Source organism: Arachis ipaensis, chromosome B2 (genome assembly GCF_059453495.1).
Source record: "Arachis ipaensis isolate K30076 ecotype BB chromosome B2, ASM5945349v1, whole genome shotgun sequence".
In the NCBI taxonomy this organism is placed as follows: domain Eukaryota; kingdom Viridiplantae; phylum Streptophyta; class Magnoliopsida; order Fabales; family Fabaceae; genus Arachis; species Arachis ipaensis.
The window spans coordinates 13192993-13220072 of record NC_142437.1 but is presented as its reverse complement, the minus strand read 5'-3'; the positions used below and the strand labels follow the sequence as shown (position 1 = coordinate 13220072).

Sequence of the window (27080 nt, the reverse complement as noted above, 5' to 3'; positions counted from 1 at the left end):
CAGGAAGAATGCAAGTCTCTCCTGGATGAAAATTAAAGAAGAAGAATTAAGGACAACCTTTGAAGGACTTAAGCTGGGCTAAAAGAGACTTCACGGGGAACGTGTTTGGCACAGATGCAGTTAACTCATGACTTTAAGACGGCGATCCGACGAGTGCAAGCTCAAGAGTCAGAGATGACCAGGCTTTTGTCATGTGTCGACAAGGACCAACAGAAAGAAGTAAGACGGGATGCAGAAGGGATATGGCGATTCAAGGGTAAAATATGTGTGCCGGAATCCGATAATCTGCGACAGGAAATATTAAGGGAGGCACATCATGGAAGATTTTCAATCCACCCAGGTATTATTAAGATGTACTAGGATTTGAGCCAGATGTTCTAGTATCCCAGAATGAAGAGAGACATAGCTACCTTTGTTTCGAAGTGTCTCACATGTCAAAAGGTTAAGATTGAGCACCAGAAGCTGTTAGGAACTCTTCAGCCTCTAGAAGTGCCACAGTGAAAATGAGAGGTGATTACCATGGACTTTGTTTCAGGACTGCTAAGGACCACATCCGAAAATGATTCCATCTGGGTAATTGTGGATAAACTGACCAAGTCTGCTCACTTTTTACCAATTCGAATGGACTATTCAATGGAAAGGCTCGCACAACTTTATGTTCGGGAAATAGTCAGGTTGCACGGGGTACCAACCAGTATTGTGTTAGATAGGGACCCGAGATTCACTTCACGATTTTGGAGAGCTTTTCAGAAAGCATTCGAAACGCGTCTGCACATGAGTACAACTTATCATCCTCAGATGGATGGCCAGTCGGAAAGGACTATTCAAACACTGGAAGATATGTTACGAGCATGTGTCCTAGACCAAAAAGGAAGTTGGGAAAGATACCTGTCGCTTGTAGAATTTGCCTACAACAACAGTTTCCATGCAAGTATTGGGATGGCACCATACGAAGCACTCTACGATCGCAAATGCCAATCACCACTATGCTGGTATGAAGGGAAAGAATCCAGTATGATGAGACCAGAGTTAGTTCAGGAGACAACCAAGCAAATCAAGAGAATTTGTGAGAGAATTCTGACGGCTCAGAGCCGACAGAAGAGCTATGCTGATAGGAGAAGGAAACCTTTAGAGTTTACTGAGGGTGATCATGTTTTTCTTAAAGTAACACCAACCACCGGAGTGGGTCGTAGTCTCAAGACCAAGAAACTAAGCCCTAGGTTCATAGGTCCTTTTCAGATTCTAAAAAGAGTAGGATCAGTAGCCTACCAAATAGCTCTTCTCCCTTATTTATCCAATCTTCATGATGTATTCCACATTTTCCAGCTTAGAAAATATAATCCTGATGAAAGTCATGTCCTAGAACCTAAAACAGTACAGTTACGGGATGACTTGACATTTCGAGTACTACCCGTGCAAATAGTCGACCGGAGTATCAAACAGCTGAGAGGCAAGGAGGTTTCGTTAGTAAAAGTTGCTTGGGGACGAGATGGCATGGAAGAACACACCTGGGAGCTAGAGAGCACAATGAAGACAGATTACCCACAGTTATCAGGTGACTAAATTTTGAGGGCAAAATTTTCTTTAAGGAGGGTAGAATTTAAGAACCAGATTTTTAGTAAATAGACTTTTCTGGCTAGAAAAAAAAACAAAAAATAAAAAGAAAAAGAGAGTTACGAGGTCAAACTTGGTTTTATGAGGGTAATTAATCCCTCTAAGTCAATTTTGACTAATGAATATTAAATACTATCTTACCATTGGTTTAGTTACCACACCAGAAACTGTTGAGCTGCAAAAACTCTTTTAGTGAAGATTGTGCATGCACCGAAAAAAAATTCTAGTAACCGAAAACCTCAGAACCAATCGTAAAAGTAATTTCTATTCAAGTAAATGTGTCTCTAGATTTATATTGGCTATCTCTTCATAATTTACTTCTTTAAGAATAGTTATTAGCCATTAATTATTTTACTGTCTGGTAAAAGTTATCCGAACCGAATTTCTGCCTAGTATTCCGCAAATGACTCCTAGAGGCCCCGAATCCTCTTTCTTGCTACCAATTAACTCGGCTTCCCTCTCTTAGCCTCTGGGCTGAGATTATCTCAGTCTCTCACCCCACTGTGCTGTATTTTTAACCACGAGAAATTAACTGCAGTTAACTACAGATAAACATCATTATGACACTGACTGTGTTTTCTCGAAATCACGCCTCTTCTCTCTTGCTATCAGCCCATTTCTATCTAATTTTTCCAGCCCTCTTTTACTACATTTAATTAGGTTAGACTTCAAATTTTTATTTAAGACAATTACCAAGCAAAAATTCAATACCATTTTACCATAAAGAGAAGATAAGAACCGTGAGTGATAGAGGAGAAACAGAGAAAATTCTGCACACACTACCTACATTTTCAGCCTCTTATTTTACCATTCATACACTATTCTTCAAGTGTTCTTCAAGGACTCAAACCATACAAGTACAAACTCTTGTCCGTTTTCACTAATCTTTGTACTAGTATGGACAAGAGTTTGTACTTGTATGGTTTGAGTCCTTAAAGAACACTTGAAGAATAGTGTATGAATGGTAAAATAAGAAGCTGAAAACGCAGGTAGTGTGTGCAGAATTTTCTCTGTTTCTCCTCTCTCACTCATGGTCCTTATCTTCTCTTTATGGTAAAATGGTATTGAATTTTTTCTTGGTAATTGTCTTAAATAAAAATTTGAAGTCTAACCTAATTAAATGTAGTAAAAGAGGGCTGGAAAAATTAGATAGAAATGGGCTGATAGCAAGAGAGAAGGGGCGTGATTTCGAGGAAACACAGTCAGCGTCATAATGACATGTTTATCTGTAGTTAACTGCAGTTAATTTCTTGTGGTTAAAAATACAGCAGCGTAGGGTGAGAGGCTGAGATAATCTCAGCCCAGAGGCTAAGAGAGGGAAGCCGAGTTAATTGGTAGCAAGAAAGAGGATTCGGGGCCTCTAGGAGTCATTTGCGAAATACTAGATAGAAATTCGGTTCAGATAACTTTTACCGGACAGTAAAACAATTAATAACTAATAACTATTCTTAAAGAAGTAAATCATGAAGAGATAGCCAATATAAATCTAGAGACACATTTACTTGAATAGAAATTATTTTTACCACTGGTTCTGAGGTTTTCGGTTACTAGAATTTTTTCTCAGTACACGTACAATCATCACTAAAAGAGCTTTTGCATTGCGGCTCAAAAGTTTCTGATGTGATAACTAAGCCAATGATAAAATAGTATTTAATATTTATTAGTCAAATTTAATTTATAAAAATTAATTACCCTCATAAAACTAAGTTTGACCTCGTAACTCTCTTTTTTTTATTTTTCATTTTTTTTCTAACAAAAAAAAATCTATTTACTAAAAATCCGGTTCTTACATTGATAATTCACTCTATATACTTCTATATGAAACAAATTATAGTAAAAGTGGATATATAATCATTTTTAGTCTCTTTCTAATTGATATTTTTCTTCATTTACATGATCGATTTGAAATTAAGACTAATAATTATGAGATTAAACTACTTTCAATTTGGAGTACTTTTATATTGATTATAATTATTCCACATATTGGTTATTCTTTTAACCAAATATAAATAAAAAAAAACGGATTCAAATACTTTAATTTACTTTTACTATTATATATTATTATTATTATTATTATTATTATGTAAAAAGGTAATAAAAATAAAAGGGCAAGTTGACAGGTTCAAATGAAACAGTTGCAAAGACGGTCTAAGACAAAAAAGGGAATGATGGCTTAATAAGGGATGTTTCAAATCTGAAAAAGCAAAAGAAACATAAAGAAATCAATGTTACATCCCACATTCAGAATATAATAATAAGAAGAAGAAGATACTTTAAAGATGCATGCACCCTTTGTCTGTATCTCCCGAGTTACGCTATTTATTATCAAACATCCTACGTGTATATTATTATTATAAAAATTTATTAAATTCTATTATGATTTTAACTTTAATTAACATATTAGTAATATTTTTTAAATTTCTTTCATACTCTTAATAAAAAATTGTAGACTTTTATAGTATAATGTATAATTTTTTTTTATTTTACTATCTCAAAAAACGACATGTAAATGAAAAGTATTTCGACATAGATAGATCTAATTCTTAAGACATAGTGTTGCATCTAGTCTAATAATAAAGACTCAATCCAAAAGAGTTAGTAATTTAGTATACCTTATGTATTAGGTTCAAACTTTTTTCGTATATTATTTATCTTATTTGAATTTTTTATTTGATTCAGAGTTTTTTTTTTTAAATTTAACTTTACAATTATTATAATATAAAAAGTATTTTAATATTATTTATAATAACATTATTTTTTTTCTAATTTTATTTGGTTGTGTCTTTTCTTTTTTATTATTTTTTCTCTTAAGTTTTACATCTACTATTATGTTAGGATTGGTATTGGACTTAGCCCAATTACAGAATTATGTTATAAATAGGAATATGATGTAATAGTGTGGATAAACATGATGTAATTGAAAGCTCTAATTTTTTTTAGCTCTAGTTTTAGGAATTTCTATTCTATTCTATTCTCTTTTATTTCTATTTATTTTTTTTTACCAAAGATAGGAAGACTCAAACCCGCGACCTCTTAAATGAGTATGGAAAGATTATGTCATTTGAGTTATAACTCATTGACCTCTTATTTCTATTTAATTCTTTCTTTTCCTTGATACGATATCATATTAAATTATATTTTTATTGAATAATTCATTACGAGTTTTTCATTCTGAATCTAAAACCAATGGTGATTTAGAGAATTTAAATCACATTCCAGTGTTAAGACTATTCCTATTTTTTATGGTGGTAGTGGCTAATGATAAATTCTTTTTGTCTAAAAATTTTGGAATTCTTTAAAGGTACCAGAGATCCAAAGATTGCAGGAAGCACGCCATGGATTAGTGGTGCATGAATCCCTACACCTTCGTACAGCTGTACCAGCAAGTGCACTGGGTCGTCCAAGTAATATCTGAGCGAGTCAGGGTCGATCCTACGAGGATTGTGGTTTGAAGCAAGCTATGGTTATCCTGCAGGTTTTAGTTAGGCGAAATCAGAATTCAGTTGGATTGATGTAAGGGCAAACTATTCATAATTTGTACTTGTGAGATTCAGTAATAGGAATATGGTTAAGGGTTGGAGTTGCTTAGCCTTTCTGAATTAACTCTGGTATTACTGTCTTCTTTGCTTGTGAGTGATTTCTTCAATGGCAAGCTGTAAATGATTAACGCCTTTATTGAGAGGTCGTCAATACTCCTCTGGATCTGAACCCCAGGGTTAGTGTAGATCCATCTCTGCTTGAGGGTGAAGCTCGTACAATCCATTCTCCTTAATGATCCTACTCAAAATGCCACAGACAAGGTCGGATCTTCCGGATCAGAGAATGCTGTATCTATGGGTTTTAGCCTCTACCACAGAGACCCTAATCTTCCCGTAAATCGGCTGAACTGGTATCTCGAGAAGTCCCCAACGAAGTCATGGATATGTATAATCAAGCTGGTAGTCCGTGCTTTCCACCGAAGTATTCACACGAACCTAAGTAGACGCGGGTGTTTGTCAGGCACGTTCATCTTAGTATGATGAACAGAGCTAATTGTCATTGATCATCCTATTCACCATGTTGAAGTACGAATATACATCTTGGAATTAATCACGCACAGATCGAAGAGAAACAGTAATACTTTTATTAATTCATAGGACTCAGCAGGGCTCCTCCCCTCAACCTAGGAGGTTTAGAAACTCATACTGAAAGGAAATACAATGGTAAACGTGTAGAGTATGGTAAAAAGTGTTCGAATAACATAAATCAAGTCCCTTAAATACTAAACTAATGACTAGTAAGGTTAAAACAGTCTTTTTAGTGCTAAAACTCACTTCTGGGGCCCACTTGGTGAGTGTTTGGGCTGAGCTTTGATGAGATCCATGTGTTATGAGGCCTCTAGGGTGTGAAACGCTGGCTAGGGGTCCTCTCTGGGAGTTTGGACGTTGGGCTCTGCTCCTTGGGCGCTGGACGCCTGGAAGGGGGCAGGAGGCTGGCGTTGGACGCCAGTTTTGGGCTTTTTAATCTGAAGAAAACTATGGACTATTATACATTGCTAGAAAGCTCTAGAAGTCATCTTTCCATAGTCATTGAGAGAACTCTATTTGGACTTCTGTAGCTCCAGAAAAACTCTTCCGAGTGCAAGGAGGTCAGATCCGGACAATATCTGTAGTGCTTTCTCTGTCTCTGAATCAAACTTTTGCTCCAGCTCCTCAATTTCAGCCAGAAAATACCTGAAATTGCACAAAAATATACAAACTCAAAGTAGAATCCAAAAATGTGAATTTAACATTAAAACCTATAAAAACTTAATAAAAACTAAATAAAACATACTAAAAACTATATGAAAATGATGGCAAAAAGCGTATAAAATATCCGCTCATCAATTAGCTGGCAAAGCTCTACAATGATACTGGTTATGGAGGTTCCGCAATCCATCAGCAACTTGGGATACTTTTGAGGTTGTCTTTCATTGTCGTTACCAATCTGATTTCATCCCTGTTCTGCCAATAATTGATCAACATGAAGTTTTAGATTTAGATGTAATTTTGGAAGAAATCAGAGCAAAATTGGAGAAGTATCAAGCACAACAACCGCAACACATCACAGGAGAAGAATCATCATATTTTTATTTCAAAGTTCAACAATAGCAGCAACAAGAAAAATCAACACAAATTCCATATCAAGCAACAATTCAGTAATCATCATTGTCGATTCGTAGTTACAATGAAGTAGCAACACAATTTCAGCAACTAAAATATTTTTGCTAAAATTCAAAAATCATATATGTAGAAAAAGAAGAAGTAATAAGATTGCATATTGAGAGTTTTGATTTAAGGAATTCCATTGAGCAAAACACAACCTCACTCCTGTAAATCTGTTGTCACCCAGTGAAGGGACTGTCATTGAAGGCGGTGACAATATGCAAAACGGCGAGAGTCCGAGCAGAAGTAGTGATACCGAGATCGAAGTACTTGCGACAAGGACAGGAGAATCATAGGTAGGGAGAATTGTGTCAAGATCTTACGCGGTGACTACAGGAAAGCAATGCGGTGAGGTGCATCGTCACAGCCCTCTCCATCGTATTTCTCCTATAGTGGCAAAGCCACCGAAGCTCCTGGCGGCAGTGCTCTTTTAGGATTGTGAGAGAGAAATCCCAGCCACCAGCCACCTTTTCCGTGTTCTCCAACCTCCGACAGTGATTGGTGGAATGATGCATGAGAAAGGCTGATATTTGAGGCTATTTCGCGATGATGACAAAGCCAGGAGTAGCGCTAAGGTCGGCACTTTCGCAGAGAAAAAAGGAGAAGCATGTGGTGCTCCAATAACCGTGGTGAGTTCTCACACTATCGCAACCACCGTCGGCAGTGGGGATCTCCAAGCTTATGGATTCTGTCCCATATCGTGGTTAATCCACAACTACTCACAACGGTTATCTTCCTTAGGATCGCAGGGAGGATGGAACAACGGTGGCTTGCTGTGGCGAGTGGTGACTTCGACCGAAGACAGAGAAAGTAACAGAGAACAGAACCGAAAGAAGATGGAGAAGGAGCCACTGGAGCCGGATGGTGGTGTCTGACTCGCTAACGGCTATTCTTTCGGCAGCAACATCGCACATAGTTGAGAAGGACAGAAGAGAAATGACATTTGGCTCTTTATTTTTGGATTAGGTGGAAAGAATGAGATAACCCCTGATTTTGAGGTGGGCGTTTATTGATTTGGGGTTTTACTTGCAGTACCAAGTCCAACTCAAATTTACAAGTGGGTCAAGTGTTACAAAAAATTATTATTATTATTATTATATATATATATATATATATATATATATATAAGATCCATTTTTTTTAAATAATGGAATTCTGGTGGTACAATTTTTATTTTGAACAGTAGCATAAAAAATATTATTTTAGAATTAATTATTTTTTATTAATTATAAATTGCAGTAACATTTTTTATTAGAATTTTTTTTCTACAACCTTGAGAGTGAGATTGTTTTAAAGGGGAGAGTAATAATAGGATTAGTATTAGACCTAACCCAACTAGAAGATTATGTTATAAATAGGAATATGATTAATAGTGTGGATATGCAGGTTTTGCTGTTGAAGCTACAATTCCACAATTTGTTCCAATCTTTCCAATTATGTCCTCTTCAAGCTCTTCTTCTCCAAGGCCTTCACCTCCGTCATGGTGGGGTATAGTCCTCGCTTCCATCCTGCGCCACCACCACATGTGACTCCGTCTCGTTCACTTTCCTTACCAAAAGCCTCCCATCCGGCATTGTCACTCACTCTTGAAACCCAAGTGATCAAAATAAAATAAAATAAGAACAGATAACACTAAACCAAAATTAAAATGAGAACACCAAACAACAAATTAAAATCAAATAATTAAAAAACTGCAACCACAAAAGTTAAAGAACAAATTCAAAATCAACAAAGATCAAGAATCAAGAACATAACAGAAACTGGCAGTGAAAAATAGATGCAGACAAAATACAAGAACAAAAATCAAGAACAAAATCGAGCAATGAAAAATAGATGCAGTGAAAAATCAAGAACCAAAAATTAAGAACAGAATCATCTCATGTACAGAACAGGAAACACGACAAGAATATGGCTGATTAGCTACCATAAAAAGAGTCATAAAATCAACACTAATCTGACGCAAAATATAATTTGGGACGGATTAGCTACCGCGTAGCAACTAATGCTTTCCTCGCTAATTACAAGTCGCAGATCAGTGAGGCAAACAGAACAGTCACTAATTCATCGGAAAGTTTTTTAGCTACCGAATAGATAGTCGCAAATCCATCACTAAAGTAAAAGCTAATTCCATAGAAGAAATAGACTAAACGATAGTCGCTAATTAGCGACAAACTCTACTGTAGCAGACTCATTGCTAAATGCAAGCTAACTTCGTAGACAAAATGGAATGCTTAGTTGACGCTAATTAGCAAGGAATTTTTTCGAACCTAACTCGTCGCAAGTTATCCGCTAATTTGATCGCAAATCTGTCGCATTTTATAGCAAATTTATAGCTAATCTTTGAAAATCCTTAATCAAATTTGTAAGAATTTTGTCGCTAAACAATAGCTATTTTAAACAAGAAAGTAGAGTTATGATGTAGTCGCTAACTTGCTAGGAAATAATATGTAATCAATTAATTATAATACTATCACAAAATATCATCGCAATTTCCTTTTAAACTAGTAACAAATCGATAGATATCTCATAAATATTTTAGTCACAATAGAGTCTTTAATTTGTTACCATCATCAACAGCAAGTATGTCGCTATACTAAAATAAACCTCATTATTTTTTTTTATTTTAGTCATTAAACTAAAAAATATCACATACTGAATAAATTAGTTCATCAAAATTATACACGTTTAAAAAAGTTCGAACCATGTTTCAAGAAAGTAAGTATTGAAGCTTAACCTGATAATAACCAAGCATTTGGGCTTGATCAAATGCCTACTCTATCTTTTCAATAGCTCAAAATAAGATGACTTAATTAGTAAACTATGCAAGCAAAAGTGAAAAATACACATCTCAGTTCCTCGTTTCACATTGAAAATTTAAAAAAATGAAAAATGTAAACAACACCTAAAACTTGGCATATCAATTGCACAAAGAACATGTCCGCCAATTCCACCTTTAGTTTCACCAATATTGTCACTTATACTATGATCAAACTGCAAAAATATCACAGAAAAATAACATCAGTAAATAACAGCACATCAATGAATCAAAATAAAAAACAGAACAATAAATTATTTAATCAATAATAAATTAAATGCAAAAAATATCAGTCATTAGAACATCAGCAAAGATAAAAAAAATTAAAATCAAGAACAAAAAATAACAGAACCAATAAATTAAAATCAACAATTAACAAATTCAAAATAAAAATAATAGTAGAAGCAGCCAACAGTGAAGAACAACAAATTAAAAATCAACAACAAAAAATAGCAACAATGAAGAACAACAAATTAAGAACAGAAAATCAAGAACAAACAATAACCAGAAGCCAAGAACAATAAATAAATAGTAGTGAAGAACAACAAACCATAGCAAGAACAGAGAAAATCAAGAACAGAACAAAATCAATTGTGTTGAATTAATTAATTAATTGATCGATTGATCAATAAAGACCCAATAATCAAGCTAAAGTCAAAATCAAATGAAATCACTATACCCCTAATAATAATCAAGCTAAGTAAGGTGAAATAGAAGGGGGAGGGGGTTGAACACCCAGAAAAATCATGAAGCTGGTAGCAGTCACAACCTTATCAAGAATGGCAGGTATATGGCGTTCAAGAAGTTGCTTTTCTGGTGTGGCTATCAGCGGCTTCCTAGTACTCGCATCCAAGTAAATCAGGCATCTATCATGTTCCTCTTGCAATCTTATCTACAAAAATGAGTACAAAAATATCTATTCAATACATAAACAATGTGATATACAGGCAGGGTTCATCTATGCAAAGATAACTATTATGCATGATCAGATAAAATATATACATGGCATGGCAAGATCCAATAGTTAAAAAACTACTTAAAGGAGCACATACAAATACCAACAATTCAAGCTAACAAGATAATAGAAGGGGATAAAGAAAAGGAAGCACCTCCACATGCTTCAAATAATCTGGAACATCTGATTGCTGCATGTATTTCATACCTTGAGCAGCATAAAATTTAGATGTGCATTCAAGAAATGGCTTCTCGAAGCTTTCTGCATATATTTCCAGTGTTGTGAACATCTTCAAAAGATGGTTTAGAAGCGTTCTATCCACTGATTCACCTAATCCGAAATACCAGACGAACAACAGAAAAATGAAAGCTTCATCACAAAAGGACATTTATGCCCTCGTCTCCCCCCCCCCCCCAAACATGATAATTTAGCTAATCTTTTTTTATGGTAAGAGAGATAAATTAATTCACATAACTACAAAATAATGGTCATATATAATAAAGATGTATTCTACTAGACCAAATTCATTAAAAAATAATTAACAAACTACTCAAGCCAAAACTATTCACAAAATTATCCTTTGTATGTCAACCAGTTACAATGGTTACTGATATATTTTGAAACAGAAAATTAGAAATATTACAAGTATTTTGACAGTACATGCTCCCTCATGGTCTCATCAGTGTCATATCAACTCAGCCCATGCAAGGTAATGGCAAGAAGAAACATAAAATTTATGATGACAGCAAATAGAAAAACCAAGGAAATATACTCCCTGCCACCATCATATATAAAGAGGTCTGACATTCATTTATAAGATTAGGATTGTAACATAAGGATTTACCTTTCACTTTCAATCATTCTTAGAAGACCGGTAACAGTTTTGTGTTCAACTTCAGGAGATAATGAAAGATGTTAGTGGAAAAGTTGTAAGCCCATGTCCCATAAGGACCGTACATTTGCTATTTGCTTCACATATGTCCTATCCAGATACAAGGATATACCCCGAATCATCAATATTTAGTCACAAAGATCCTGCCAATATCTCTCAACTAGAGATAGAAAAATAACCAAATCTGGGCTTTGTCCAACCAAAGACTGCAAAGCTGTAGATATATCTGCTTCGCATTCCATTTCAATTCGCTGATAAAGATTTCCAGCCATTTTATATATGCAAAGATCACTGACAGCCTACAGAAGAGTTCACCGTAAAATACTAATGAGCTATTTCACCATAAAATTCACAGGGCAAACCCAAGCCAACCCAACTGTGAATAATAAATAATAACAGAATATCTAGGAATACCTGATAAAGCTTTTCCAAATCACAAGAGTCGGGTTGCTTCAAGAATATAGCACAAATAGCAGACTTCAATTTTGCCCATGTAACCTCAAAATTTGTGGGCAGTGTTGGCTTACCTTTGAAAGGAAAACAGGGACATATGAATAATAAATTTAGAAGTTGTCCCTTTGTAAAGCTAAATATTCAAACTTATTTACAATACTACTGTGCCAATTTGTTTTCCAAAGAAAAAACAAGAAACTACAAATATGTTCCGCTTCCACATAAAGAAAACAAGCTTACAGTACCACCATGTATTACATATACATTCACTATAATTATAACCAAGGTTGCGAGAACCGGACCGGTTAATGAACCGGTAAGATAACTGGTTCACTGGTTTTATAGTTTGATCAGGGTTCAACTGAGGTTCAACCGGTTTAAATAAATTTTAAACAAAATTATTAAAAATTAAATATATAATTTCAAATATTTAAATTCAATAATTTCTAACCTAATAAAATTTAAAATTTCACCTTTTTAACTAAACAAAACTCTAATCATCAAAAATCATAATCATCATTGTTAGTTTCAAGATTTCCATCATAGATAGGATTTTCAAAGCACAACCACAGAAAAAATTACATTCGTGCACTACATACTTGATGACATCTCATATCATAATAATCTTGCTTTCTTACTTACCACTACTACATGATTTATATTTCTAGGACATGAACATCATAGATATTAGGTAATCACAATTCACAACAAAACGCAAACACAAGCTTGAAAACCAGAAGGGGGGATTAAGAAAAAATATCTTGTTTAACCAGTGATTTGAATGGGCTTAACACCAGGTTTCTTAACTTCAGCCTTAGGAACAGTGACAGTAAGAACACCATTCTCTATGGATGTCTTCACTTGATCCATCTTGGCGTTCTCACAGAACCTGAACCTTCACATGAACTTGCCACTCACTCATAATATCAGCCATACCCAAATCAGAAAACCAGAAAACCAGCAACAGTATTATTCCAGAAAATTAGCAACATCATTTCAAAAAATTAACAACTCAACAACTCAAGATAATAAAAAATGATAAAAATCAGTAATGTAGTACTATTAACTCAGCAAATTAAGATCACTAAAATAGTAAAACCAGCAACCCAATCAACACATATTAACAAAAGTACAAAAACAAGTAAAAATAATTCTAGCATCATTATTTACCGGAGAAGGGTCGTTAGCTCGACGGCAACACAGAGAGATCGAGAGTTCAACAGCGACACACAGAGATCGAGGGCTCAACGACAACACAGAGAGAGGGCTCAACGGCGACAGAGAGGGCTCGACTGCGATAGAGAGAGACGACGGCGAGGGGAAGAGAAACGACGACAGACGACGAGTATCTTTACCTTCTACAGGCGATGATTCCTGATGCCACCACGGTTAGTTCCACCCGGCGGCGGCGATGAGACCTAGCGACGCAAGGAGATGGGATCCGGGAGAAGAGGATCGGCAACGACGAGGCTGGACGCTGGCTGAGGAGACGAGTTTGTCGGTGACGACGGCGCTGGGAACTGGGCAGTGGCTCCTGGCTTCCTGCTGCTGTTGGCTGTGATAGAGAAAGAAAAAGGGGCTAGGGTTCCGTGGAGTGCAGAGAGAGGGGGGGCTGGGTTCTGCGTGAGTGAAAGAGAGAGAAAATGGGAAGTTATTATGAGATTATGGGATTTTCAACTTTTAATTTAAAGTACTGTAAAGAGCGCTTATACACAATTTTTTATTTGCAGTAATGGAAATGGCACTTATTTGTACGTTTTTAATTTTGAAATTAAATATTTTTAAATTAATATAATTTATTTTGTTTTTTGAGTTATTAACTTTTTTTTCTTTTGTTTTTAAGTTTTTATTTTTGATTTTTTACAAAAAAAAATAAATTTAAAAAAATTTATAAGATAGATAAATTTTTTTAATAAACATGAAAAATCTTAATTCACTATTTTTTATGGTTAATCGAACTAAGTCTATAACTATCAAAACCGAACCAACAATCAATCTAGTCAAATTACTGGATCATTGGGTCAGTGGTTCAACCGGTGGGTTATTGGTCGAACTATTTAATCCGATAATAATTTAATAAATATATAAAATTATAATAAAATTAAATTTTAAATATTAAAAATAAGAATTAAATGATAATAATATTTTATATTATTTAAATTTAATTTAATTAAATTATATGTAAATTATGATATAATTCATACTTTTATATAATAGATAAAATAATGAGTAAATATAATAAAAAATCTACTAGTGGCACATATAAAATAATATGGTATATATACAATTATAAGCATTACATCTATTGAAGATTCACTTGTCACAGTGAGATGGAGGCTAACCTTAGAGAGCCACTTTTTGAAAGAGATTCAAATAGATGCTTCTATAGTGATTGCACCCTGCTAGTCTACATGTGGAGCGTGTGGGTCAAGGAGAAAGTGTGGGACAACTGCCTAAACCGAGTTCGGTTTGTGATAAAACCGTTTGGTTTTTAACTATTTGACCGCTGTTGACTGAGTTAATTGAAAGTCCGGTTTTAATAATGAACCGAATTAGATAGGACATCGGTTCACTGGTTTTTCAGTCGAACCGGCCAGTCCGGTCCGATTCTGATAACTATGGCTAAGTCGTTTAGACTTGCATTTTTACGAGTTTGATTTTAGAGTCAAATATTCATCTATTTAAGTCAAATATCCATCTTTTACTCACTCTCAGGTTTAAGAATCGAACGTTAGAGACGCCACTTTTTGAAGGAAATTCAAAGAGATGCTCATACAGTGATCCACACTCTGCTGGTTTACGTGTGGAGCGCGCGGGTCAAGGAGGAAGTGCGTCAACCGACTAAACCGACTCCGATTCACGACAAAATCACCCGGTTTTCAAGGGTTTGACCGTCGTTGACCGAGTTAATTGCAAGTCCGATCTTAATAATGAACCATATCGGATAGGACATCGGTTCACTGGTATTTTGGTTGAACCGATCGACCGGTTCGGTTCTGATAACTATGGCTAAGTCGTTTAGACTTGTATTTTTACGAGTTTGATTTTAGAGTCAAATATCCATCTATTTAAGTCAAGTAAACGAGCTAGTCCGACAGATTTGGCTCATTTTGACGATCCTAATTAATTCAAGAGCTAGCTCAAATTAATCTTTATTGAATGAATTCTAAAATGATTCTAATTAATAATAATCATATACAAATAAATCCTTATATATAACAATTTAATTATCTTATCTATTATATATTTTCTAGTATATTTTGTGATTAAAAATATCAACATTATGCTCCTATTTTTTTAAAAATATTGAATTTTTAAACTTGTCTTTAAAATATATTAATTTAAAACTTCGATTCAAATTAACAGTAAACTTTCTATTAAAAATAATGACTAATTTGTGGTCTAATAGGGAAAAAAATCTTTTTTAAGAAAAACCTTTTGATTTCAGTTGTTTGTAACATTTTTTAGAATGGACATCTTGCAAGAATATTGTAAATTATTAGTTATTAAAAATTAGCTAGCTAATTATTAGTCACAACTTTGGGACTTTAATTATTCTCTCATTTAAAATAACTTTAGATTAGTGACAAAATTATGACAAATTACATTAGCGTGCTTGGCAATTCCATGAATTTTCCATGGATTTATATAAAGGTTAGCGATTAATATTAACATGAAATAAGGATAGAATAAGGACTAACATTTTTTTTCACAAATTAGTAGCAACATAAAATAAGCGAAGAAAGTCTAACAGTTGTTAATCGGTCGCTAATTCCTCACTAAATAAGCTTTTGATTAGTGACTTAATTGCGACCAGTTACTTCTAAAATTTTCTCGGTTAGTTTTGGAGTTGTTAAAACTATGCGACGAATTTCCAACGAGATTAGCGAGTAATTTGCTACAAAATAGGTAGGATATAGCTTTTACTTTGTGACAAAATTGTAGTTGCCAAATCGCTCGCTAAATTAAAATTGCGACAACTTAGCGACAAATGTATTTCGCCCGCTAATCAGCGACTTGAAATCAGCGAACGAAGGGTGTCAGTTGTTAAACGGTCGCAAATTTCTCGCTACTTAATTACTAGGCACTCAATATCCGTATTTCCACTTTAGCGACTAATTAGCAAGGAACACCTCCCTAGCTGAATGATTTATCCGTTGCGACGAGTTAGCGACAACTGTTTTCTGTCGCTACCCTAATTTTGAATTTTTACAATATTATGCAACAAATTAGTGAGAAACTAGTTGCTCGCTAAAAATAAAAACTTTAGTGACAAATTAGCTAGGAATTTTTCCATCGCAAAATGCATTTCAAGTCTTTGTGACGGATTAGCTAGTAACATTGTTCCTCACTAATTAGCCTTTTCGCACAAAGTTATTTAGCGACAAACTAGTGTGTGAATTATTTCTCGCTAATTATATATCAAACACTTGCGATGGAATAGTGACAATAATATCCCTCGCTACTTTACTTTTATCCGATTGATCCCCTGAGTGACTGATTTGCTAGAATATTGTCAGTCGCTAATTAATTTGTGACAAATTAGCGAAGAAATTTTCTCCGCTCTTTTTTTAGCTACAAAAGTCAATATGCGAGAAACAAACTTACTCGTGAATCTCTCGCTAATCACTTGCTTTTATCAAGTTCAGATATTTTGTGACCGCTCATCAATTTTGTCGTTAGTGCATCACTAATTCCTCGCAAGTTAGTGACGGATTAGTGACAAAAAATATTTCTCGCAAAAATTCGTCGCTAATTTGTCAAATTCTTGTACGGAAAAAATAGAAGCATTAAAAAATCATAACAAAAATCAAGAATCAATAATAGCAACCAAGAGACTACTATCATAAAATCATTATAGTATTGAAAACCTGCAGTCAGTAAGTGCATTTCTCTATGTAACAGTTAAAAATTACACTCAAAGAAGATAAGATTCACCTATTCCCAACAAAGAATACCTACAAAAAAAGTAATTAAATAGACTAAGTTGGAAAATCATCATCCAAAGAAACTTAGCTGCCATGACCAACATTAGCTTGGAAAGAACAATGACTTATCACAGTGAGAAAGAGCTCATCGTTCAACTAATCAAAGAAAAAGTCAGATTAAAAACTAATTGCAAATTATGTAAAAAGAAACTATATTTACATATTCATTATAAAAATAAATGACCCCACACTACTTTAAAAGGGGGATGAGGGATACATAATGCGTAAATGAAAATTCAAAACCCATCATTGAGTCAAAATTAATGCATTAAGTAACAAAACTTCCAAAAATCAAAAGGTTAACCAGCCAGTGAAATTATCATAGAACTTACAGCTGATTTTGATGCATCATGGCAAGCAAGACTAGCATCAAGCAGCAAAAGGCAGGGCAAGCTCGTCACTTTTTTCCCTGAAGCAAGCCCAACAGAGAAAAGAAAAAAAAACAAGGTATAAGAACATAAATCATAAATAAGTACATACTAAAGCTTCAAGCTGCAACTCAAATTATCATAAACAGCATGTTTAATTGAGAAGGAAACCAAATGTATCTGCATTTTAATCCGCCATTGATTCTCTATCAGTGTCAATGTCATTCAATTTCCAATTTTCTAATAATGAAGGAAAGAAATGGTTTCTCTCAATCCTCATTTCATGTAACTGAAAAATTAAAAAGGTAGAAAAGATTTCTTATAGTATGTTCATGTTCAATAGGCGACTGAAGGAGCTTGGAATGATTCCACTTAATTTGTTAACACTGATGTCTCTTAAAAAGAAGTTATGTCCAAAGCAAGTATTATTTAAGAGAGAAAAGAAATGATTTTAAAAAGTCAACTTAAAATATTTTAAACTCTTATATTATAATCAAAAGACTGAACTGAGAAGCATGTTAATGCATGCACTTCATCAAATAAAAAAGAAGCAAGAATTATGAGTAGCTTCAATTTCTGAATAAAAAAAATTCATACCACTCCCTTGCACTACCTAGAACAATTAAGAACAATTCTTTGGTCAGCCAATTATAACTAAAATGTATTTCAAAAAGAAACAGCTAAAAGTTTAAATTTCAGGGGAATAAGGTAAAGATTCACAGTTTCACACAATCTCTGAGAGTTGTCCAGCTCTGAATAAAATTTGGTATAGTTCTAGAAAATTGATTATTGCCTAGTCGACTGCAGTATAAGAGAGAAAGGAACACAGAAGCATTACATTATTGTTATCCAACAACAATTTAGAGAAGTAAAAGGAATAAGTGAAACAAATTACTTACACTTGATTTAATTTAGTGAGATTTGCAAATGTAGCAGGTAGATTCCCAAAAAAATGGTTGGAAATAAGATGCCTACAGAAAAGTTGAAGTTTAGAATAGATAAATTCAACACTTTAGGTTTCTATAAAAACGCAAGCAACTTAAAGCAATTAGTGAACTTGGAAATGAATTTTGCATCAATGATTATCCAAACTGTTGCAAAGTAACCAAATCAAAGGCAAATGAGTTAAAATTTTGAAAAATCAGTTAATAAACAAATAATTATGCTGCTTGACTCTTACAAACGTAAACCCTAAATGTTAAACTAGCACTTCATGATCCGAAAACTCAAAACCATTCCTCAAAAATTTAGATAACAAACTCAACCACAACAATTGCAAAATGGCAACTAAATATAAAGTGCTTACAGTCTTTCTTGGTGACAATCAGGGCTGTTTGGTGACAGCGACAAAGGAGGTGCTTGGTGACGGCGGTCTTCTTGGCCACGGAGAGGTGCTTGGTGACGGCAAGGGCTTCTTGGACGATGGCACTCTCTGCGACAGAGAAGTGCACCGCGGTAGGGACTCACGACTTGGCACGAGGAATGCACCACTGCCGCGGATTGCGTAAGAAGGATGGCGGGGCTGGAGAAAGGCGCCATGGATGGAGGAGGAGGTAGGGACACGCTACGGTCTACGACTCTACAGATGGAGGGGGCGCTATGGAGGAGGATGGAGATTTGAGAACAGGGTTAGGGACGGAGGGAGGCGCTGCGTGAGTGAGTCTCACTTAGGGGTTTTGTTATTACGAGTATTAGGGATTAGGGATGTGATAAAATATTAAGAGAACGGAAGCCTTTTTTTCATATACGAAGGAAAGCTTTTTTTTTTGAACTTTTTTGCTACGCTTTTGAAGCGTGCCAAAAGATTTACAGGAAACGGCCACACTTTTAAAATGTCCCTATAATAAAACCTTATTGCCACGCTTTGAAAGCGTGCCTGTTTCTCTCTATGGCTACGCTTTTCAAGCGTGGTAAAAAAAGCGTGGCCAAATCTCGAATCAGTTGCCACCCTCATAAAAGCGTGGCCATTGACCACTTTTGGCGACACTTTTAAAGTGTAGCAAGAAAAAAGCGTGGCCATAGGCCTTTTTCTTGTAGTGCGTGACATAATGCAGTCTTTGTGGATGCTTCTCCGTCAACTCTGAACGAAAAATACTGACATGTCAGGTTTAGAAATGAATAGGAGTCTAATTGTCTATAAATTCAAATTGGTTAGGAGTTTATTTGTCCCTATTCTTTAAACAATATATTTTTTATTTTTTTATTCATTATATTAATATTCTTTTTTCAATAAATTATTGAATATATAGTATAATAAGTACAAACTGTTCCGAGGGTTACCTGAAACTGTAGGTCGATCTCGGACGAGATCTTCTATGCTGATCGGAGATGATGTGTCCGGCTGTGAGTGGAGGCCGGAGCTATCGTATCCGACTTGTTGAGCTTGGCTGCACTGCTGATCCTTCGTCACCGGAGGGGGGGGTACCTGCAAGGGACTCCGATGCTTAAGTTAGCAAGGGTATTAAGCAGGTTTTTAGTAGAATCAGAGTATGAGTTATACCTGGGTGTTCCAGTGTATTTATAGTAGTGTGGAGTGACCTTTTTAGATAAGATAAATTAGTTATCTTATCTTATCTTATCTTTGGGCGAGGTCAGCTTATCTTCAAGGGAACTGCCCTTCTCTCTGTAGGCTTGGGCTGCCTTAGGATTTGGGTCGTGTTCCTTGATTTCGGGCCCTTCTTTGGGCTTTCCTATCGATTTGGCTGAGCTCTTTGAGAAGAGGTCGGATAGTCTGATCTGAAGAGGTCGGTCGCCTTGTTACTGAACATCCCAGGTCGGATAGCTCGACCCAGGGTATGAACAGTGCCCCTGCTCGAGCACGGTCTTTCTTTTTGAGGTCGAGTCCTAGTTCTTAGGACTTCGATCCTTCTCTGGTGAAGCCGAACTCGAGCATCTTGTCGACTTTATCTTTGTAGCATTCTCCTTTTTGAATATGGAATGTTTTCTTTTGCTTCTTAAAAGCGCGCGCTTTTGCATTAGCGCTCTTAGCCTTGGGAATATGCAAGGGGTTTAATATCCTCATTAATTGGTTTTTAATTACCCCGTTTCTCTTAGCCTCTTTATTTTGAATTTTACACCCCCAAAAAATGGTTTCTCTTCTCCGTAACTTCCCCTTTCTTTCTCTCTTTCTATTTTTCTGAAGTTTGCGGTTTTCGTATTTCTCCCCTGTACCGTATTCTTGGCGATCATTAGTGCTTTCCTTGCTGTGAAAGGGAGACTCTGGATTCCATCTTCCATTTTCTACTTCTGTGAGGCTTTTTGTTCGAGAGGTGGCTCTACTCCCTGTCGCTTCTGCTCTCAGCTTTTCTTCAGAGTTTTCTCCCACTTTTCCAGGTTGGTTCTTTTTAACTTTCTTTGTCGCTTGCATTGTGCCTTTTTTTACTTTAGAAAGTTTGAATCTTTTTGTATTGCCGTGCATCTGCTTGCTTATTGTCGTTTATTTTTCTTCTTCTATGATCTGCATGAACCCACTTGCTTTCTCGAAAGGTTGCTCCTTTGATGTTTTGTTGACAAATTTTTGCAAAAGATAACTTCTATTTTTTATTATTCTTGAAAAAGTTTGTGTCTTTGATGACTTCTTCTTGAGCTATTTATTTGGTTGCTTCGTTTGTTGACTAAACTGGGACTGTGGGTCTGGAGGGTAGTTTATTCTGATGGTTTTACCCGTGGCTCATGGCCTTTTATTCAGAGTGTCGTTTTAGTTGAAAGGGGTCGTTATCAAGGTGTGAGCTTGTGGGTTTTTCTGAGTCCTTGTTCTGTGCCTGCCTCCAAAGGATGTCCCCTGGATCTTTGGTGTGGGTCCTGGGGTTTTCTTTTGTTGTTTGTACTGTGCTGAATTATGTTGGCCGAGTTGTTTTGTCTTTCGTCCGAGATGTTTTTTAGTAATCCAATCTTCTTTTCTTGTTGTAGGACTAGTTGACCTCATGTCTTCTCGCAAAAATATTGTTGAGACGTCTTCCCAAGTCCCTGAGGGCATGGCAGATTGGGTGGATTCCATGGTTCTTCTGTGTGTTTCGTTGTTTGACTCTGAGTTTTGTCAGCAACTTAGGCAATTTCATATGATTTGTGGTAATGGTGGTGATGAAAAGAACTATGAGCTTGTATCTCCAAACTCTGAGGAGAGGGTCTATTTTTCTACCCAAATTGTTGGAGAGTGCCCCTTTTTCTACGCCTACGACTTCTTTTTTAGTCAAATGAATATCACTATTCCTTTTACCGCTTTTGAGACCAACCTATTATGGTCCTGTAATGTAGCTCCATCCCAAATTCACCCCAATTCCTGGGGTTTTATAAAAATCTTTCAGTTATTGTGTCATGAGTTCGGTATCCCTGCTTCACAATCCTTCTTCTTTTATCTCTTTGTTTTGACAAAGCTTGGGGTGGTTAAGAAGAAATCCGCTTGGGTTTCTTTCCGAGCTTCCCAAGAAAAAAAGATTTTCTCCATGTTTGATGAATCTTTCCGTGACTTTAAGAATTACTTTTTTAGGGTCCGAGCTGTTGAAGGAGCTCGGCCCTTTTTCCTGGACGAAAATGATGAGCCCGCCTTTCCCTTGGAATGGCAAAAGAATGTAATGGTATCTAAATATACGTGGGAGATGTTAGATGAGGCTGAACAAGCTTTTGTGACTGTGCTGGAAGAAAACTGGGGGCAGCCTCCCCATCTCGACACAAAGAAATTTTTAGCTAACCCCTCTCTCCTCCGAGTTGAGCTGGGTAGTGGTCAATTTTTGGTTTTGATTGTTTTGTCGATTTTATCTTTTGTAAGCTCTTTTCTGATTCATAACATGGTTTCCCACTGTTGTGTTTTGTTTGCAGATATGATTAAGAATAATGAATCCATGAAGGCCTTTAAGAGGGCAAGGATGGCTACTGCAGCTCAAAACGTCTCGGCCAAGGCGGCCGGAGAGGGATCATCTCAGGTTCAGTCGAAGCCAGCCGTACCGAGCTCACCGGGGTCGAGGAAGGTAATCCCTACTCGCTGGGTTCGTTTGGTTGATCCTCCACAAGCTTCTGTTGCTGCCTCTGGCGCTCCTCCAAACAAGAAACAAAAAACAACGGAGCCTTTTAACCTTGATGCCCCTGACTTTGATGCGGTTGAGTTTGTCGATCACCATATTGGTCCTTATGGTACCATCCCTACCGACGATGTCTCTCTCCTTCGCCATTTGGACTTTATTACTCGGAGCAGCATCAAGATGGCACATATGGGAGCTGCCATGTACCGGACTGCCCAAGATCTTCCCCTTCATGCTACCAAGGCCTTTTTGGAGGAAGCTAAGCGGGAGTTCGACATAATAAAGGGTGTGAAGGAGGAGCTCCAAGTGAAGGTGACCAAGCTGGAGAAGGAGTTGAAGGGCGAAAAGGCTAGTTCTGTTGCCTTGGCGGCTTCTGTGAGGTTGGCTGAAGACACGGCATTGAGGCACAAGGATAGCTATGTCATGACCTACAGGGAAGTGATGCGTCTCAGGGAGGAGTTGGAGTCAGCCCGGGTTGATTATGCCGAGCTCCAGGGTCACCTTGTAGGCAGCGTAAATGCTGCTTATGAGAACCTGAAGGAGCAGGTTCAAGTTCTTGCACCCGAAGTCGACCTTACTCTTTTCAGCCTGGACAATGTTGTAAAGGATGGCAAGATTGTCCCTGACGACCCTGAAGATGATGACGTTGAACCTCCCTTTGTGCCTGCTGCCAAAGCCTCTGTGGTACCGACTTCTTCAATTCCTTCAGCTGAAGTTGGTCATTCTGTGTCGGAACCTGATTGTCAAATCTTAAACTGGGATGATGGGACAGTGGATGCTGTGCCCCTCCAGACTCGCCCTCCTTCACCCCGTGTTGATGCTGCCGAGAAGCCTTCGGATCTTCCCTAATTATGTAGATGTTTTGTGTAGATAGCCCGGCCTGTGGGCTTTTAAACTTTCTTTTTTGTAAATGATGGTTGCTGGCCCTTGACACTTTCTTAGTTGCTTGTTTAGCAACTTACTTTTGAAAAACAAAATGGTTTTCAAGCTTTTGGGGCTGATCTTGGTAGCCTCTTGAGCTTTGTTATTATTATAACTTTATGTTTTTCATATCATGTCTGTTTGCATCTGCCTTGGTATCTTTTTAGGCTTTTCGGAGTGTTGGAGCTTTGTTGACCTCTTTAGATTGCCTTTATACTTGTGGCTTGATTCCTCTGAGGTTGTAGTTGCTTGGATCCAACTTGTATGTCGGCTTCCTTATGTTGGCTTGAAGTTGTTTCTAATAACCCTATTTGTTGGGACCTTTGTGAGGTCTGCGTTAGTAATTACCTTTATAACGTTAAGGTTTTTTTTGGGAAGCCGACTTCGTCATTTCAGTTACTTCTAGTAATCCTTTCTTTTGGACCTTGTTGGGTCTTATTTTAGGAATTACTCTTGTAACTTGTTTGGGGGAGGCCGACTTCTTTATGTCAGTCTTACCTAAGTTATTTCTAGTAACACTCTTTCTTGGACCCTCGTCAAGTCTCTTTCAGGGGTTACTTTTTATAACTTGTTGATTTTGGAACCGACTTCCTTGTGTTGTTTCCTTCTAAGTTATTTTTGTAATCCTCTTTCTTGGACCTTGTTTAGGTCTCTTTCAGGGATTACTTTTATAACTTTATGTTTTGGGCCGACTTCTTCATGTCGGGCCCTTCTAAGTTATTTTTGTAATCCTCTTTCTTGGACCTTGTTCAGGTCTCTTTCAGGGATTACTTTTATAACTTTATGTTTTGGGCCGACTTCTTCATGTCGGGCCCTTCTAAGTTATTTTTGTAATCCTCTTTCTTGGACCTTGTTCAGGTCTCTTTCAGGGATTACTTTTATAACTTCATGTTTTGGGCCGACTTCTTCATGTCGGGCCCTTCTAAGTTATTTTTGTAATCCTCTTTCTTGGACTTTGTTCAGGTCTCTTTCAGGGATTATTTTTATAACTTTATGTTTTGGGCCGACTTCTTCATGTCGGGCCCTTCTAAGTTATGGAAATCCTCTTTTATAGGGTTGGCCAGACCTCTTTCCAGGGATTTACTTATAACTTTGGTTATTGCGACTGATTCAACTTCTTTACGTCGGCCAGTCTTTAAGTTATTTTTTAGCAATCCATTTTATTAAGACCTCGTCAGGTCCTTTCTATGGATCACTTTCGATAACTTCTTGCATTATTCTGTTTTTATCTTTGCTGATTTTGTAGAGATTGGGTTTAGTCCTCGTTTAGTCAACCTTTTGATGAATTTGGTTTTCATCTCTGTTGGTCTTTATCGTGATCGTGCAGTGAATTTGATTTTCACTTTCTGCCGATCTGTAGCTTTATAATCAGGCGATGAATGTTTCAGATTAATGCGTCTTGAGAATTTGTAGAAGATCTAAATAGATTTTATTCAAAAGTAAATGCAAATATATACATGTGGGAGTTTTATCCCTCTAAGTCGGGCAATTTATAGGTCTTGGCTTGGCGCCTCATTAAAAAATATTTTCAGGAAAAAGAGTGCACCTTATCCTAAGATCCTTTATCGTCCCTAACTATAGTACCTTCTTAGGTTGCAGGCGTGCCATGACCTAGGAAGCTCTCGCTCATCGAGTTCGGACAGTCTGTAGTAGCCCTTTCCAAGTACTTCTATGACTCGGTAGGATCCTTTCCAGTTTGCTGCCAGATTTCCTTCTCTAGGTCGAGTTGTGCCAATATCATTTCGGATTAGGACGAGGTCGTTCTCAGCAAATCCTTGCGGCACTACCCTTTGATTGTATCTCGAGGCCATTCGACATTTTAATGCCTCTTCCCTGATCCGAGCTCTTTCTTGGACTTCTGGGAGTAGGTCGAGCTCTTCCCTTTGGAGTTGTTAGTTGGCCTCTTCATTATAGTGGATCACTCTAGGCGACCCTTCTTCAATCTCTACTGGGATCATTACCTCCATTCCGTACGCTAATCGGAAGGGTGATTTCTTTGTGGTGGAATGCAGCGTTGTTCGATATGCCCATAGGACTTGTGGGAGTTCCTCAGCCCAGGCTCCCTTAATATGACTTTGTTGGCAGCTTCGGCTTGTTCATTGGCTTGGGGATGTTCTACAGAAGTGAATTGGTGTTTTATGTTCAAATCATCGGCCACTTATTTTCTGAAGCCTGCATCTGGGAATTGGGTGCCATTGTCTATGGTGATGGAGTATGGAACCCCGAACCTTGTGACAATGTTCCTATATAGGAATTTTTGACTTCTTTGAGCAGTGATGTTAGCTAGAAGTTCTGTCTCGATCCACTTTGTGAAATAGTCTACCCCTACTATGAAGAATTTAACTTGTCCCGATCCCTGAGGGAAGGGTCCGAGAAGGTCGAGTCCCCATTTTGCGAATGGCCAAGGTGCAGTCACGCTGATGAGTTCCTCTGGCGGGGCGATGTGAAAGTTGGCATGTTTCTGACATGGTGGACATGTCTTTACGAACTCTGTGGCTTCTTTTTGTAGAGTTGGCCAATAGAACCCTGCCCAGAGTACTTTTTGGTAAGTGCTTGCACTCCGAGGTGATTGCCACAAATGCCACTATGTATCTCTTCTAGGACTTCTTTTGTGTTGGAAGTCAGTACACATTTTAACAATGGTATTGAGATCCCTCTTTTGTATAGGGTATTGTTTATGATAGTGTAGTATTGTGCCTCCCGTTTTAACCTTTTTGCCTCCTTTTCATCTGTAGGAAGTATTTCTGTTTTGAGGTAGTTAATTATGGGAGTCATCCATTCTTGATCCAGACCTGTTATGGCTAGGACTTTTTTCTCTTTCGAGATTGATGGGTTCTGCAACATTTCCTGGATGAGGCTTCTATTTTTGCCCCCTGATTTGGTGCTGGCTAGCTTTGAGAGTGCGTCAGCTCAGGCATTTTGTTCGCGGGGTATGTGGCGGATCTCATATTCCCCGAGTTGTCCGAGCTGTTCCTTGGTTTTATCCAAGTACTTTTTCATGGTGGGATCCTTGGCTTGGTAGCTCCATATTATTTGTGAAGTGACTACTTGTGAGTCGCTGAAGATGATAAGCTTTTGAGCTCCAACCTCCCTAGCCAGCTTCAAACCAGCTAGTAGTGCCTCATATTCCGCTTGGTCACTTGGTCACTTTCAATTATCACACCCGCGCCACTTCCAGTTTTATTTGAGGAACCGTCCACGTAGAGATTCTATTTTGTGGGGAGTTCCGGGGTGTCTGTAAATTCTGCAATGAAGTCGGCGAGGTATTGTGATTTGATGGCTGTCCGAGCTTCATATTGAAGATCAAATTCAGACAACTCGATTGCCCATTGCAAGATTCTGCCTGCTAGGTCTGTTTTCTGTAAAATCCCTTTTATGGGCTGGTTGGTCCGAACCTTAATGGTGTGAGCTTGGAAGTATGGACGAAGTCGTCGAGATGTTAGTATGAGAGCGTATGCAAATTTTTCTATTTTTTGGTAGTTTAGCTCGGATCCTTGTAATGCTTTACTGATAAAGTATACGGGTTGTTGCCCACTGTTTTCTTCCCGAACTAGTGCTAAGGCTACTGCTCGACTTCCTACTGTAAGGTACAATATGAGTGGTTCTCCTTCCCGTGGCCGAGTTAGGATAGGTGGTTGTCCCAGGAATCTTTTGAAATCTTGGAAGGCTTTCTTGCACTCCGTTGTCCATTCGAACTTCTTTCCCTTCCTTAGGGTGGCGTAGAAGGAGAGAGATCTTATTGCCGATCCGGCTAAAATCTGGACAAGGCTGCCAACCTCCCGTTGAGTTGTTGTACCTCTTTGACACAAGTTGGGCTCTTCATGTCGAGTATGGCCCGACATTTATCCGGATTTTCCTCGATTCCTCTTTGTGTGA

General features: G+C 37.2%; 1 protein-coding gene across 1 annotated transcript; it reads left to right on the top strand.

Moving 5' to 3' along the window:
• Positions 1–114: 114 nt before the first annotated feature.
• On the top strand, positions 115–7672 carry LOC148573073 (uncharacterized). Its single transcript, XM_088505657.1, has 4 exons — positions 115–340; positions 536–1555; positions 6985–7093; positions 7360–7672. The coding sequence occupies exons 1-4, from the start codon at positions 115–117 to the stop codon at positions 7670–7672; spliced, it is 1668 nt and encodes a 555-aa protein (XP_088361783.1).
• The last annotated feature ends 19408 nt before the right edge of the window (positions 7673–27080 follow it).